The sequence below is a fragment of the Drosophila obscura genome, unplaced genomic scaffold (genome assembly GCF_018151105.1).
Source record: "Drosophila obscura isolate BZ-5 IFL unplaced genomic scaffold, ASM1815110v1 contig_186, whole genome shotgun sequence".
Lineage (NCBI taxonomy): Eukaryota > Metazoa > Arthropoda > Insecta > Diptera > Drosophilidae > Drosophila > Drosophila obscura.
In genome coordinates this window covers 3,069,644-3,084,479 of record NW_024542774.1, presented here as the reverse complement: position 1 = coordinate 3,084,479, position 14,836 = coordinate 3,069,644, and the positions used below count along the sequence as shown (strand labels likewise).

Here is a 14,836-nt window from a genome sequence, read left to right as displayed (position 1 = left end):
CATTTTTCAAATGCTTCAAAAACAATTAATTTTTTATTTTTGTCGGAATTTAAGCACACAAATTTGAGATATTTCATTTGGTATTCAGGCAAGTGTCTGTTATGAAATATTATAATGAGATGCTAAGCAAAAATCGGAGCTATTTTGAATTTTTATAGCCAGAACGTTAATAATGACGAAGAAATAAATACCCTATACACACAACTTTGACAACTTTAAAATAAAATAACATAATTTTTCCATCTGGAGTGCATTAAATTATGTACATATGTATGTATTGTGGAATATTTAGGTCAAGGTTTACGTGAGATTTTTAAAGAAGTTAACCCAAAAAAAGGCCCGTACTATCCCAACTGAATCGACAGGAAAACTGAAATCCATAGATCCCGATCCGATCTTGAAAATCGTATGTTGTTCGTTTCTATAGGGTATAGGGGGTATCCCAACAGACGTTTCGTTCACCCCGAATTGTTTATAACATTTCTAGTTTTAGTTTACGGCTATCCATTTATTTTCGTTTCTCTGGCATAGAGCCAAAAAAACCAGATCGATTTAAAAAATGTTTTTATTTAATTTTTATTTTGGTGTGATTTGATTTCGTTTCATTTAAGCAAAAATTGTGCATAAATAATTAAATTGCATTTTCGCACATTTCATTTTCCAGCGGAAATTTGTGCACGTCATTGTGCCGTGGTGTAGTGCGGAGGGGAGATGACTGGGTGGCAGAGTGGGTGGGGGCGGTGGGTGCGCGTTGCTATGGTTAATTTCTGGCTGGCAGCCAGAAACGTAATTTCCATGGCTTATTGGGTTAAATTTAATTAATTCGTTTCATTCACAGTCCTTTATATTTCACCCCACAGTGCACTGTGTGATTATATGTACATCTGTATATTCATTTTGCATTTCCCTGAATAGGGATCCAATCTCTCTCAATCTCCCCTGCAATGCAGCTTTTGCAATTTTCAAGTACCCTGGCAGAGGGTATAATGATTTTTACTAAATGTTTGCATTGAAAACAGGAAGACTAAATTATATTTTTCCTAATTTGCTGAAGCGATTGGAGGAAGAATATATGGTATTTGCTAGAGCATTTATTGTGTAAATTAAATGAAGATCAATTGATAAGACAAATGGGACTGTACTGCGCTCGGAGGCAAGGCAACAAAAGGCTATTTTCTATGTGAACAAAATTCGCTGATCTACAAAGTGTATCAAATGTTTCGGTCCTGGTTTTATTTGCCTTTATTTATGTATTTATTATTTCGTGTGCATTCAGTTTGTTTTTTGCATTGCGTACTTCTGTTGTTTTTGCTTAATTTAAGTTTTTTTTTGCCTTTTTGTCCAATTAATGGCATTTTATTTTTTGTTTCACATTTTACAACACAGTGTGGTTCTCATAGTCCTGCCGCCCCTCGCCCCACCGCCCCATCGTTACTGCGCCACTGAATTTTGCATTTTTATAGCATGTTGTAAATATTTGCGTTTTGAATTTAAAATTCAAATGGCGTTGGCTGAAAAATGGTAATATTGGGTAGAGGCGTTGGGGAAAAAACAATGCCCAACAATGTCCCCATTGCGTGTAAAATAGTGCCATAGGTGGCAGAGAGAGAGTGAGTGTGTAAAGTGTATATAGTAAAAAGGTTTGCTAAAAGAGTTCCAACTTTTAAATGGAATGTAGTACAAAACGAATATGAAAATGGGAAAATTCAATAAAATTTTTAAACCAATTGTACAGTACCATTATCACAAAATTGTCGTATTTATTTGAGTTTATCTTCTTTTAATATTCCCCAGATCCCACACATAATTATATTTTACCCAAAAGTATTTCAACTTTTTTTTCCTACACATTTGTATTTCTTAAGATTTCTTTCAAATAAACCCAAAATGTGAATCATCTAGAATCTAGAATTTCCTCCGTACACCGCCGAGACACGCTCCACTACCATTATCAATGAGAGCAAAACCAGGGCGATGTCTCAAAATTATAAATACATTTCGCATACAGAAATAAAATCAAATCGAATCAAAAAATTTCTACAGCTAAAAACAAGAAACAACAACAACAACAAAATGGGATAGTTTTAATAGGCGAAGCTTTTGATACCCTTGCAGAGCAATCCAGAAAAACGAATCAAAAATAAGGGGCTACTTTGGCTGCGAGTAGGTGACTGACTGTTGATGTTACGAGTAATCACACAAATACACACACTTATATTCAGCTTTGCAACAACCTTGATACATGGTACGATTAATACCCTCAGCAAGGGTATATTGTACATAAAGCAACGAAAATGCGAATTCAAAGAATGAAGAGAAATAATCGCGGAAAGCTATTAAAATTTAATCAGAAACACAAGCGACCCTGCGGTCAAAATTCCCACCACATTCGCCGCCTATCTGTGACTGTCGCCCCTCGCTGCTCTGCTCCCCCTGACTCCACTCGACACTCGCTCTCTTTATGACCCTCTGTCAGAGGCTCTTCCATTGGCCTGTTGGGATGTTGATAATTCCTCCTGTTTGTGTAGGGCAGGGGCCAAGGCGGGAACGCCTGAATGATGGCATGTGGATGTGGATGGTGATGACGACGACCTCACTGATTAATCGTCTGCACAGTGGAGAGGGCCTCATTCTCGGGTCAATCGCCATGGCGCCAGCGACAGCTTAAACAGCATCATCCTCTTTATCATCATTATCATCAATTCGATGGGATGCTGTGGCAACTTTTTTTGTTTCTATTTATTTTGGTTACGTGTGACGCGAAAAAGTGCTCTTGCAAATTTATTTATCTTCCGTTTGATACCCTTCGCAAGGGCATAATGATTTTGCTATGCAGGTAAGCCCCAGGTCCACCCATTAATTTTCTATGCAAAATTATTCATAAATTATCAATAAATCTGACTAAATCTTTGCAAAAGATCAGAGCAATATGTAATTTGCAGCTACAGCTATAGGGTATCGGATCATAGGCACATAAAGCCAGCTTTTTTTTTGCTTTTGGTAGGTTCTGTTTTTATTTTTGTTTGTTGCTGTTTGTATTTCGTTGTTTTTGCATTTCCTCTTTGGTTCATCCCCTTCCCACACTCCGCACAACACCCCGCAAGCCACACACTACTGTTTTCATTTAATACCATTATTTATGCGAGACTGAACAATATGGAAATTTGCACAAAGTAAATACCAAAACAAGGGGGAGAAGTAGAGTCCGCGGGGCAGCATCAACAAAAACATTTCTATTCACGTTACGTTCCGATATAACTTTAAACAATTTAAATTTTAAATACATATTTCTACCACAATTGAAATTAAAGCATTTTAGAGCAAATTCTGTGTAATTGTTATAGATACATTTCGAATGGGGTAAGTTCCAGGTTTTTCTAAAAATACTATTTTCTAGGAAACGAATCGAAATTCCCATTTGCACAGGTTCCCCGCACGCATCGCAAATTCAGAGAATAGTTTCTAGTCCAATTTCTCAAGTAAATCGGCGCATACAGAAATGTATAATGCCATTTTCAACTATTCCAGAATGTAAAAAAATTAGTACGAGTGAGAGAGAGAGAGAGTGAGACAGAGAGACTACATCGACTTGGCTATTAATGCTGATTAATACCTACTAATATTGGAATTAATCGAAAACCAAGTGCAAATACCTTTCATTTTTGTTTATAAAATCGATTAAAAACCTTAAAAGATATTCTCGCTCTTAGTTAACTATTCTAACTACCTACTATTCTACCTCGACCGCGTTTTCAGCCGCGTGTAACTTTGAGCGCTGAAAACGCTGCATAAAACTGCTCCATATGGAAATATTCGAATGAGAGAAACAAATCCTTGGAAAATTTTTCAATGAAATAAATAAATAAATAAAATACGTGAATTGTTTACTGACCTGCTGTGTGTTCCATTGCTGCATGAGGTCTTCGTAGCAGGGCAAACAGGCCTGTATCATGCCCCGGGGATCCTTGGGACGGGAGCGGGCCGGACGTGGATGCTGCTCGTTGAAGAGCGGAAAGTAGGCCGCGGACTGGCCGAGACGCGACTCCTTGGACTTCACCGTACTCAGCTCGATGAGGCTGCCGCGACGCTGCTCATCCCCGCACACGTAGCACACCTCCGTGATGGAGTTCTTGTCGGGCATGGACAGGTCCAGTATGCCCACCTCCGCTGTGGGTTGACTGGTCGTTTCGGCTGCCGAGGCGGTGGTGTTCCTTGGCGCAGCCGTGGCACTCACGCTGGCGCTCCCGTGGCGCAGGTCCAGCACAGTGGCGTTGTCATCCTCCAGGCCGGCTGTCGGTGGCGGTCCCAGCTGGGCACTGCCTGGCGAGGGCATTGCACTGTAGGGATTGCCCTTGTAGTGTGCCGGATGCTCAGGCCCTCCTCCGGCGGCTGCCTGCTGCAGCAGGTGGTAGGCCGCCGTCTGCTGCTGCAGCTGCTGGTACTGGGCGGGATGGTAGCTCGTCGGCTGTCCCGAATACGGCGATGCTGTCGCTCCAGTAGCGCTGCCCGGCTTGTATTTATGCTGGGAATAGTTGGAGGTGCTGCTTTTTGGGGCCGGCGGTTCGCTGGGCGGTCGCGAGGAGGGCGAGGCCACTGGCATGTCCCGCGATTGGGGCCGACTCAGGTATTTGTTGTTGCTGTTGCTGTTGTGGTTGCTTGTGGGTGTGGTGGCATTCCGTGGATAGTAGTCACCAGCCCCCGCACCACTGGGTATGGGCGAGGGTGAGGCATTCCTTGAGGTACTAAGGTGATGAGGTGTCGGCGTGGCCGTTCCCGATGGCTGGTGCGGGGAATAGTGGCGGGCCAGCGCATAGGGATCCATGCCATGCAGATCCGCCAGCCCGTTCTGGCCGAGATGGTCCGTACTGAGGCCTAGCACTTGGGCCGCGTACTCGCTTTGGGTGGCCACATCCGCTCCGATGTAGCCCTTGCCGTCCATCCGCTTCATGTGGTAGATGCGCTGCAGCAGGGGCTTCTTGTGGCGCTCGTACGCGTCCCACTGCTCGTTCAGGGAGCGGAAGCAGAGTAGGCAGGCCCACACGTACTCCTGGCTGGCCGTTAAACTGGCCATACCGTTGGGCGGCTCGTGCCGCTCCAGAAAGGGGAAGAACGACTCGCTTGGCCGCTCCGCATTCTGGCGCACCCGAAGGGGCTGCATCTCGTAGCCCCCGTGGCAGCCACAGACAAAGCACACGGATACGGCCATGTGGTGATCAGGTGGCGCCGATGCCCGACCCGTGGACTTGACCCCCGTATGGGCCGGATAATAGTGCTGCTGCTGCTGCTGCTGCAATGGATGCATCGCATAGCCAAGGGACATGGCATGGTGGTGGTAAAGGTCGCTGGGTGTCCGTGATCGGTGAGCCGCTGCTGCGGCTGCTCCTGGAGAGGGCATCAGCTCGCAGGGTGGATACAGCTGCTGCTGCTGCTGCTTGGACGAGGCCGGAGAGGGCGATGGGGGTGTGGGCGTCGTTGCTGGCTCGGATTGGAGGGGCTGCTGCTGTGGATGCTGTGGCTGCTGTGGCTGGATGCCACCACGAAGTTCATTTTTGATATACGCTTTCGCTTTTTCCATAATATATTCAGCTGCAATGAGAGCAAAGAAAAGGATGAGTTCGGTTAGAAGTTACGAACTAGGAAAAATCGATATGATATGATATGAAATGGGTTTATCCTTCCCCCTTCCTCTCTCTCTCTCTGCAATTGTACAGCTGTAATGCCGCTAAAAGCATGCCAGAGAATAACAGAAAATTCGATGCTCGTTAATCGAACGATTGCCAACGGCGATAACCTATTTAATCGCCAGACCGCGATAACCCACAACACTCGGCGATCGTGATCCCTGATCTCAGATCCCAGCATCCCATGTGGGAAGTAAAACGCAAAAAAAAAAAAAAATATAAATAAAAATAAAAAAAAGCTAAAATAAGCAAGAAATATTTGCATGCTAAAGTGATTCGACGATTTGTCGGACGTTGCTTCTTGTCTCTGAGTCGATGTATTTATTTGAGTGGCAGCAGCGTGGCTTGTTTTTTATTTCTTTTTTTTTTGCGCATTTGTTTTCATTAATATGTATTACAGTTTCAGCGACATGTGACGCAAGTCTGTGTCTCTGAAAGGAAACACTCGAAAAGTTGATAACAAGCGAAACGGCAAATGAAAATGCGGAGGAGAGGAAAGCCCCAGAAATACTCGTGATTATACGAGATACATATGCAATCAGATGGGCGGGCGAATCTTTTGGAAGTCTTTTTTGCATACATCTAACACTTGGACTATCCAGAATAATCCGGCTTAATGTGGGGCTAAATATAGTATATATAGATTATTTGTTTATACGCCGTACCAAATCGAAATGCTGCTAATTTGCTTTATCAAGTATACGCCAAAGCAGGTCCACCGCAACATTTGCTAAACAATTCGGTGCTGTCCTCGCTTAGCGCACTCGAAAAATGATGAAATCAACAATTGATTAAGCAACAAGGGGAATGCATACACTTTCAGAGGGTATGTTCAATCTTAGTAAAGGAGAGGAGAGAACCAAGCCTCGACAATCGACGCCAATCATTCAGTGCCAAATTATTTGTACATAATTACAACACATAAACTAAAGTTAAAGTATAACTACGTAATACACGGGGAAAACATTTCGAAAAAGCAAAAGTGTTTCTAAAGCTTTGTTCCCGGCTCAGATTTATTATTATTATTATTACATTTTCCAATGGAGTTAACCAATAAAAATATTTGCAGTGACTAATTAAAATTACTATTATTTATACAAAACAATTTCTTTAACATATACAGCAACATAATAAAGTTGTAAAGTTTTATTTGATAAAACAAGCAAACAAATAGGATGTTTTTCATATTTCAATTATTTTTTATGAATGCACATTTTCATTGATTTTCTGCTGAATGGTTTTTGTTTCTTGCGCCGGCTGCTGCTGGCCGGGCTCCAGAACTTCATAGATGGAGTGGGAGCCTGCAGCCTGCGCTCGTAGCTTTTATTTCACTTTATTATTTTTTATGTTTTCTTGTGCAAGCTTTTAAGAGTTGTTTTTCAGTTGTTTCTGTGTGTGTTCGTGCGTGTGCGTGTGTGTGTATGTGTGCTCTACAAATTTTGCCTCAACCTGCACTTAAACATTGTTGCTTTTGTTGTGCCCGCCTCCACCTTCTACTGCACTCGTTCGTCCTGCAGTTGTTTTTAAAATTTTGTATACCCGTTAATTTAACATTTAAGGGTATGTTGCGTTAGTATCAGACATGTAACACTAGTGAAAAAGTTAATAAATATTTAAGGCAGCAATGCATAATTAATCCCTTCTTGAATTAATTAATGAAATCTTTTATCTACTTACATAAGTTTTATCGATTATGGCCTGAAAATATTTATTGCCCTGACAGGTATTCCATACACGTAAACTATCCATTAAGAGAGATTTGGCTGTGGCATATTATCACCAGAAAGCTAAAAATAACTTTAAGGGGTATCCCTATATTCTTATTACTCAATACAGCGACAATTCTTGTTGTTGTTTCTTTTTTTGCTTGCTTCACATAAGAACATTTTTATGGCCCTCGTGTCCTTGTTTTTGTTAGCATATTTTGTTGTTTTTTCCCTCTCTTTTTAGAAGGACTAACTTGTGCATCAGGGGTAGAATAGGAAAGGATGGAAGTGCCATGCCAGTGAAAAAAAAAAGTGAAATAGAAAACCCAGTGCAGCATTTTTTTAAGTTTTCACCCGCTCTTCCTTTTAGTCTAAACTTTTTTTATGAAATTTTTAACTTTAACAATTGAACTTCTCTCGCTCTCCCTTTCACTCTCTCTTCTATATTTCTCTCTCCCTCAAGTTTATCTCTGATGTTCTTGACTTTGTTTTTGTTATTCTTTGCCGTTACAGTTGAAGGCGAACATACATATAACGGAAGTTGCCATCACGCAGAGTGCGGGGAGCAGAGAAAGGCATTGAACAAGTTGCAGGACAAGAAAGAAAGTTTTTAGCGCAGTTGGGAATTCCCATTCACCCATTCTCACCCTCCCTTCCCACTCTCCTTCCTATCTCGATTATGGTTTTTTTTACCCAGTATTCGCTGAATGCAAGGGTATATCAGGGTATATGCCTGATCCTATAAAGTGTAAAAGTATGAATGTATGTACATATGTATATGTTAGTATTTATTTACTGTATATTATCTGTATATGAGCTTTAATCTAGCGATAATCATTTAGTTCAGATATTGTTTAAAGCATGAATAAGAACACACATTCATTCTCTATTTCTGTCGAATCTCACACCCCAGTACCACTTGCAGTGTGCCCCAATATTACTATCCACAATAGTAGTGCTATGTACCAGGTATCTCGTTGTTGAGACTCTCTTCAACTCTCAACTCTCTTTTTTTTTTTTTGGGCTTCTTTCTGTTCTCTTACTTTTTAGTTATATCCGAGGAGCCTGAAGAGTGAGTTAAGGTGCTTAAGTTTTGCTGTCTTCATTGTTCGTTGATTTTCAGAATTTACAGAGTTTTCCCTCGTATTTTTCTTGTGCCAGTTTCCATTTTTATTTTTACTGGGGGTTGGGATGCTGAAAAAACTAAACGCTGCGGGGAGACACCGAAGCCATGTTGAGTTTTTGGCAAGTTTTTGCCAACTTCCAGCGGAACAAAAATGGAGGAAAAATTTAATAATAAATCTAAAAATGAAATATGAAAAATGGCAGATAGCAAGGAAAAGAGCAGAGGATGTGGAAATAACTGCGAATATTCGTATTTTTCATACGTATTTTCTCTTTTGTTGCAATTGAAGTTACGAGCGAAATTGAATTTTAAAATTTGCATTGGCCAAAACCAAAAGGATACAAGAATGAGAGAGACAGAACCAACAATAGCGACATGAAAGAGATAAATCCTGCCCCGACCGACAACAACAACCAAAATGACGGCAAGGCAAGCGCCGTGCCTAGGGGTGATGAGGAAAAGGAGGGAGGGGACCCAGGGGGAGAGAAAGAGAGAGCATAAAATGGAATTTATTAAATAGCATTCCGCGCAATAAACTCTCGCACAAAAATATAAAAAAAAGAAACAGCAAAAACGCACAGTCACACATACAACGCACACACTGAAGTATAACGCACACACGCACACCAATACAACAATTTGGACATGCAATTTTATGGCAGGACGTCGTCCCTGCTTCTGCCTCCGCCATCGCAACCATCGGCAAAAGGGAACAGAAAATAGGAAGTCGAAGCCTTAGATACCCTTCCAGTCGAATCTATTTTATGACAGCTCAGTACAGGACATCTTTAGAAATCTTTTAAATCGGTTTAGGTAGATAAATTTACATACATATAAGATACCATTATTAATATAAATAAATTACCAAGACGTATCCAAAGACTATGGACATTGCAAACGTCTGACCAAAATAGTCGTACCCTTCCATTGCAAGTGTATAAAATTGGAGAAACAAAAGCAAAAGACCGCACAACATTTTTTCCATTAAGAGGCCACCAAAAACCTGGCCAGGACTGGGAGCCAGGACAGGACAGCGAAAAAGGGCTACAGCATGGACTACAGAGGGGCCCTGTGCAGATTCAGGTTCGAGCTGCTGGGGGCTCCGCCAATGGAAAACGAATAAAACAAAAACAAATAAAAATGGTAAATTAATAACCGTTGTCGCTGCCAAAGGTTTCAAGCCCAAAGCTACGGAAGAACCCGTGATACGTCGATGCAATGAATTGACATTTAATTATTGTGTAAATCATCATTTTTATTAATTTTTTCTCCTCTTTTTCACATTGGTTCTGCTTTGCCGCCATATTAAATAACCGTTTTAATGGAGATTGGGTTTTATTTCATTTAATCAATTTAATCAAAAATGTATTTCTGATCAATCAAATTATTATATTGTTTTAGTTAATCTGATATAAAGATAACCATAATATATACTGAAAGTCCATGACAGATGACAGATGGAGAGTAAGATATGGGATCCCACAACCCCCAATAAATTACTAAAAATAATCAGTTAAGTTTATAAAAAAAAGAGGCAAACGGTTGTCTACATAAACAAACAAAAATACCCCCATCATCCCACAACAAATTCCTGCAATTGTTTCCAATCCGCAGCAAAACAATTGGCATTGCAATTGACTAATTCCCAGCCACAACGAATGGGGTGGCTAGCTCCCTGATGCACAACAACGCTTTTCGGGGCACAATTTTACACCCATTAGCCCCCAGAGACACAGGCCATAAACAATTGCAATTTTTCCCCCATTGGGCAGGCAAAATCTCATACTTGTGCAATATTTAATTGCACTACGGGTATTACGAAATACTTATGTAGTTTGGGGTTCGGAATCGAAACCGAATGGACCCCAAACTTTGATTGATTTAAATTAATTGAATTTTCAATTTGTCTGGCGTCTGGACGAACGAAAAACGACAAGCAACCGGTTTCAACCGATTCAAGGCGAAAACGAGCAATTGAAGGAACGTTATTTAAATGATTGTTCCGATACGATATACATATGTACGTACTGACCTGTTTTTTGGGTTTGGGTTTGGGTTATTCCGGTCGCTATCCGCTGCTAATCCCAGTCATGTGTGCGCTCACTGAGGAAGCCCAAGGAGAGTTAATATCTGGGGTGAACCACGTGGGAGACGGGCTTTGGGGGGAATTAAAGCCGTTGGAGCATTTGGCGCTTAGCAGCTGGGCCAGGCCTGGGCAGGAACGGGCAGGAAGACTCAATGGGGGATTTAACTTTACTGAGAGCACATTTGGGTGCAGGCACTTTCTTGACTTTCTTTTCACACTCTCTTCGGGCTCTTTCGCACCTCTTTCTCACATACTTTGTTGTTGCTTTTGAAGCTTTAAAGGGCACAAATGGAATATGGTTGTATTATTCGAATGGATTGGTATTATCAGCTGTTTTGAAAGGGGGTTTTATTTAATGAAATTACGCGTATCAAAACTTTTATGAATTATTATTGCTTTTTCTGTTCTTTTCATGCCTATGTGTGCATTTGTACAATTTTATTTCTCACTTTTTCTCAACATTGGCAGAATTCAGAACAACATTTTTCGCTTCATGGTCACTGCGGTGGTCTCTGCACCAGAAACGAAGACAGAGGCAGGGGCAGTGGCAGTGGCAGAGCCAGTGACGGTGACGGCTACAGCGACAGCGACGGCTACGGCGAGGGCAACGACAGTCGACACCATTTCACCGGCGACGAAAACGACAACCGAGACAACCGACGAGAATCTCGATCACACGCTGCTGCTGCTGGTGCTGCAACTGGTGCTGCTCTGCCCCCACGTCGACAGGCAGGCAGCCACAACAAGAACAATATTTGTACGTAATAATGTTGAGCTTTTGGCCAAGGTTTAAATGCTTAAAGAGTATCTATCAGCCTTAAACAGCGTGCACCAACACCTTCCTCTCTCTTTCTTCTCCTGCTGCTGCTGCTGCGGCGAGCGCTTATCCAATTGTTTGCTTTTTGCCTACGCTTGTTGCTGCGCTGCTGGCGCGCTGCTGCTGCTGTTTGCTGCCGTTTGGCTGTAACTCGCGAGTGTTTCGCAAGTGTATTTGTTTATTTTATTAATTGGCACAATCACCCGCGTGTTTTAGCCGCCTAGCGCATTTATTTACGTACAATTTAAGGTAAAAATTACAGCAGGTTCAGCGGAGAAACCACCGGCAGTGTGACCGCGGATTTGTCGACCAAATATACCCATCTGACCCTCAAAAATATACCCAAATATACAGTTTTTAATATATACTGTAAATATACCGAAGAAAAAAGAGAGTTAACCCACTTAACACCCCTCTATTTAAAAAGTTGAGCACCCTTTGTTAAACCGCGGAAAATGGTACTGTTTGTAAAGGCTCTTTGTAGATCAATCCTTCCTCTTTACATACAGGAAAAATATAACCACGATATCTTTCACCTGTAATGCGTAAAATATGGTAAAGTTACATAAATTTCATGGAAATATTAGATACCCCCCTGGTCGACAATGGGCTAACGTTCTATTTTATTAATTGAAATCGTATTTCATGGTTTTGATATTCCGTTTAATATTACTAGCTAGTTGGCCCTCTCAGCCCTAAACAAATAATTTTATCCGATAGATATATAAATTTTCTGCAAGATTGGCAAGTTTTCAGAAGTCTCTTTTATTGGATTATTTACATATTAAGGTTCAAACAAAAACAACATAAAACGAATGTGACGTCGTTTTTGTGGCGCTGCCAGACTCGTGCAATGCGTAGTTGATGCGGGCTGCCATACCATGATATTTTGTGATATAAAATTCGTCAATTTTGATATTCAGTTTAATATTACTAGATAGTTGGCCCTCTCAGCCTTAAACAAATAATTTGATCCGATAGATACATAAATTTTGTTCAGGATCGGCTAGTTTTCAGAACTCTTTTTTATTGGATTGTTTACATAATAAGGTTCAAACAAAAACGGCCAAAGCATAAAACTTAAATGTTGACTAAATGTAACGTCATTGTTGCTGGTCAACCAAGTTTCTTCTATGCGTATGGACTTTGGTATACCTTATTTCCTTTAATTGATGTTAAATTTGTTGTCTCAGGCTGCTTTGAAACATTAATATTGCATTTTCGTAAGATTGAGTTATTTTTTACCTATCTATGCATATGTTTTGTGTTTTATATATACATTTATCCCGGTTCTGATACCTATTATTGGTACCCATGAGCTACAAAATTTCGTTGATGTCTTTTAATAAGAGACTGAGTAGTTTCTGCATTACTTGGAGCCTGAAATTACAAACAATATCTCAAGTCCATAATATCCATTTTCCCAAGGTATGCAGATTGTTGCTCATTCCGTGCCAAAGTTGCACAACAATGCTGCTACTTCATTTCCCCATGTTGCTGAAATTTTTCCCATACAAATCAAATGTATCATACGGGAACGCGTATGGAATGACGCAACAATGAATCTTTATTCCATACGCGTTCCCGTAAGATACATTTGATTTTGTATGGGAAAAATTTCAGCAACATGCTGCCACCCCACGAAAATGACGGGAAAGTCTCCACAAAAACACTCTATTCTCCAGTGAAAAGAGAGCACTCTCCACGAATTGAGGGCGAAAAATGTCAGTATTTTTGGTGCGCTAAATTGAGTTTGGCGGTCAATTTGAAATGTGTCTTAATATTTGGAAAAATAACTTGAATTGTTTTGTCGAGTGACCTCAGAAACCGAGAACCAGTAACCAGTAAATAACAAAAAAATTAATTAAATGTTGACTAAATGTTTCGTCAGTGTTGCTGGTCAACCAAGTTTCTTCTATGCGTATGGACTTTGTTATACCTTATTTCATTAAATTGATGTTAAGTTTATTGTTTCAAGCTGCTTTGAAACATTATTAATGATTTGATCCTAGATTGACATGCTTTGTACCTATTAATGCATATGTTTTGTGTTTTATAAATACATTTATCCCGGTTCTGATACCTATTATTGGTATCCGCGGGCTGAAAAATTTCGTTAATATCTTTAAAACAGAGACTGGGTAGTTTCTGCATTAATTGGAGCCTGAAATTACAAACAATATCTCTATTCTATAATATCCATTTTCCCAAGGTATTCAGACTTGTTGCTCATTCCATGCCAAAGTTGCAGAACAGTGCTGACTATTCATATCCCCATGTTGCTGAAATTTGCCAGCAACATGATTTTTGTATTCATGTTTTGTTGAAACCTATCGATATTTTCCCAGCTCTAGAAACAGCGTAGCCACATCCATGAAAATAGTTTCACTTTTTGAACCTTGAATTCAAACGAAATATTATTATTGCTTACAACACACCCAAATAATCCCAAAAATGAGACTATATATTGTGGTTTTTGTCCCCATCCTTATGGGTAAGTAATGTAATTGCAGAAATGGAATTAAATCAACCTCTGTTTCATTGCAGGACTGGCATTCACAAGTCCGCTTGAAGATTTCATGGGTTATTTGAAGGACTTTCAGCCCTTGGAGAAAATAAATACCCCGGATGGGAGCTCGCACAAGATCAATGAAACTAATTCCATGCTGAACAATTCACAATTAATGGATGAGCCGAAACCTACGCACATCGTCCACATCCATCCCCTCAAGCATCCGCTGAAGACCTACCTCAAGCGTATTCAGCAAAATATTGAAGAGAAACTGCAGAAGGAAATGCTGCCCAATAACAACAAGCCCCAGCAAGTGTCCCTGCCTCCCCTTTTTGTTGTTGACATGATACAGCCCGTCGTTACCTATGAACCCAACAAGACAATCAACAAGGTCACTGCTGACAATGTCAGCAGTCTGTCTCCCAAATTAAGCTACATTCGTCTGATGCGCGTTTTGATTGAACATATCTGTGGGTAGTGCCTCAATTATCCTTCTACATAATCAACTAATCCTGCCCCCATCTCAGGGTTGACTGCTTCTGAAACACCAAAAGAAGCCGCTGCTGCATCCACAAAGGAAACTCCAAAATTGACCAACAACACGATAATGTGAGGAGAGTTCGATGAGGTGTGGTTGGAGAGTACATGAGGAGGATTTTGGCGATATTTATATATGGAAAATACACTTTATTCTATTTCATATTTCAGTTTGGAGTACGGAGTAGCAAAAGAAAATGATTGAGAAGAAGAAAAGATTGAAACGGAAGGGAAACAGAAGAACCAAAAAAACCAAAATTATAAATTTCAAATTCAGTTCACAGTGGAGAAAGAAGAGTATTAAAAATAGCTTCAAATAAAAATAAAACATAAATTTATAGTTTGTTTTGTTTTTTGTTTTCATGGGTATA

The 14,836-nt window shown here is 40.5% G+C and overlaps 2 protein-coding genes across 3 annotated transcripts in view; one reads left to right on the top strand and one right to left on the bottom strand.

The window, feature by feature from the left end:
• Positions 1-11,709, bottom strand: part of LOC111071011 — a 68,956-nt gene extending 57,247 nt beyond the window's left edge. Inside the window, 2 exon segments of the mRNA XM_041592922.1 lie at positions 3,893-5,586; positions 10,546-11,709. Coding sequence (XP_041448856.1) covers positions 3,893-5,575 — 1,683 coding nt within the window. The 5' untranslated portion in view covers positions 5,576-5,586; positions 10,546-11,709.
• Positions 11,710-13,798: 2,089 nt separating this feature from the next.
• Positions 13,799-14,803, top strand: LOC111070984. Of its 2 annotated transcripts, XM_022362054.2 has the most exons (4): positions 13,799-13,910; positions 13,964-14,398; positions 14,456-14,556; positions 14,637-14,803. In XM_022362054.2, the coding sequence occupies exons 1-3, from the start codon at positions 13,871-13,873 to the stop codon at positions 14,539-14,541; spliced, it is 561 nt and encodes a 186-aa protein (XP_022217746.2). In that variant the 5' UTR covers positions 13,799-13,870; the 3' UTR covers positions 14,542-14,556; positions 14,637-14,803. The 2 variants fall into 2 exon arrangements, with proteins under 2 accessions (XP_022217746.2, XP_022217745.2); XM_022362053.2 differs by having other exon boundaries at positions 14,456-14,803.
• Positions 14,804-14,836: the final 33 nt, after the last annotated feature.

Excerpts from the sequence above, each read along its gene's own strand:
- LOC111070984 (XM_022362054.2), top strand. The coding sequence starts at position 13,871 with ATGAGACTATATATTGTGGTTTTTGTCCCCATCCTTATGG. Across the intron at positions 13,911-13,963 it reads TTTTGTCCCCATCCTTATGG|GACTGGCATTCACAAGTCCG; the intron begins GTAAGTAATGTA and ends GTTTCATTGCAG. Across the intron at positions 14,399-14,455 it reads CGTTTTGATTGAACATATCT|GGTTGACTGCTTCTGAAACA; the intron begins GTGGGTAGTGCC and ends CCCCCATCTCAG.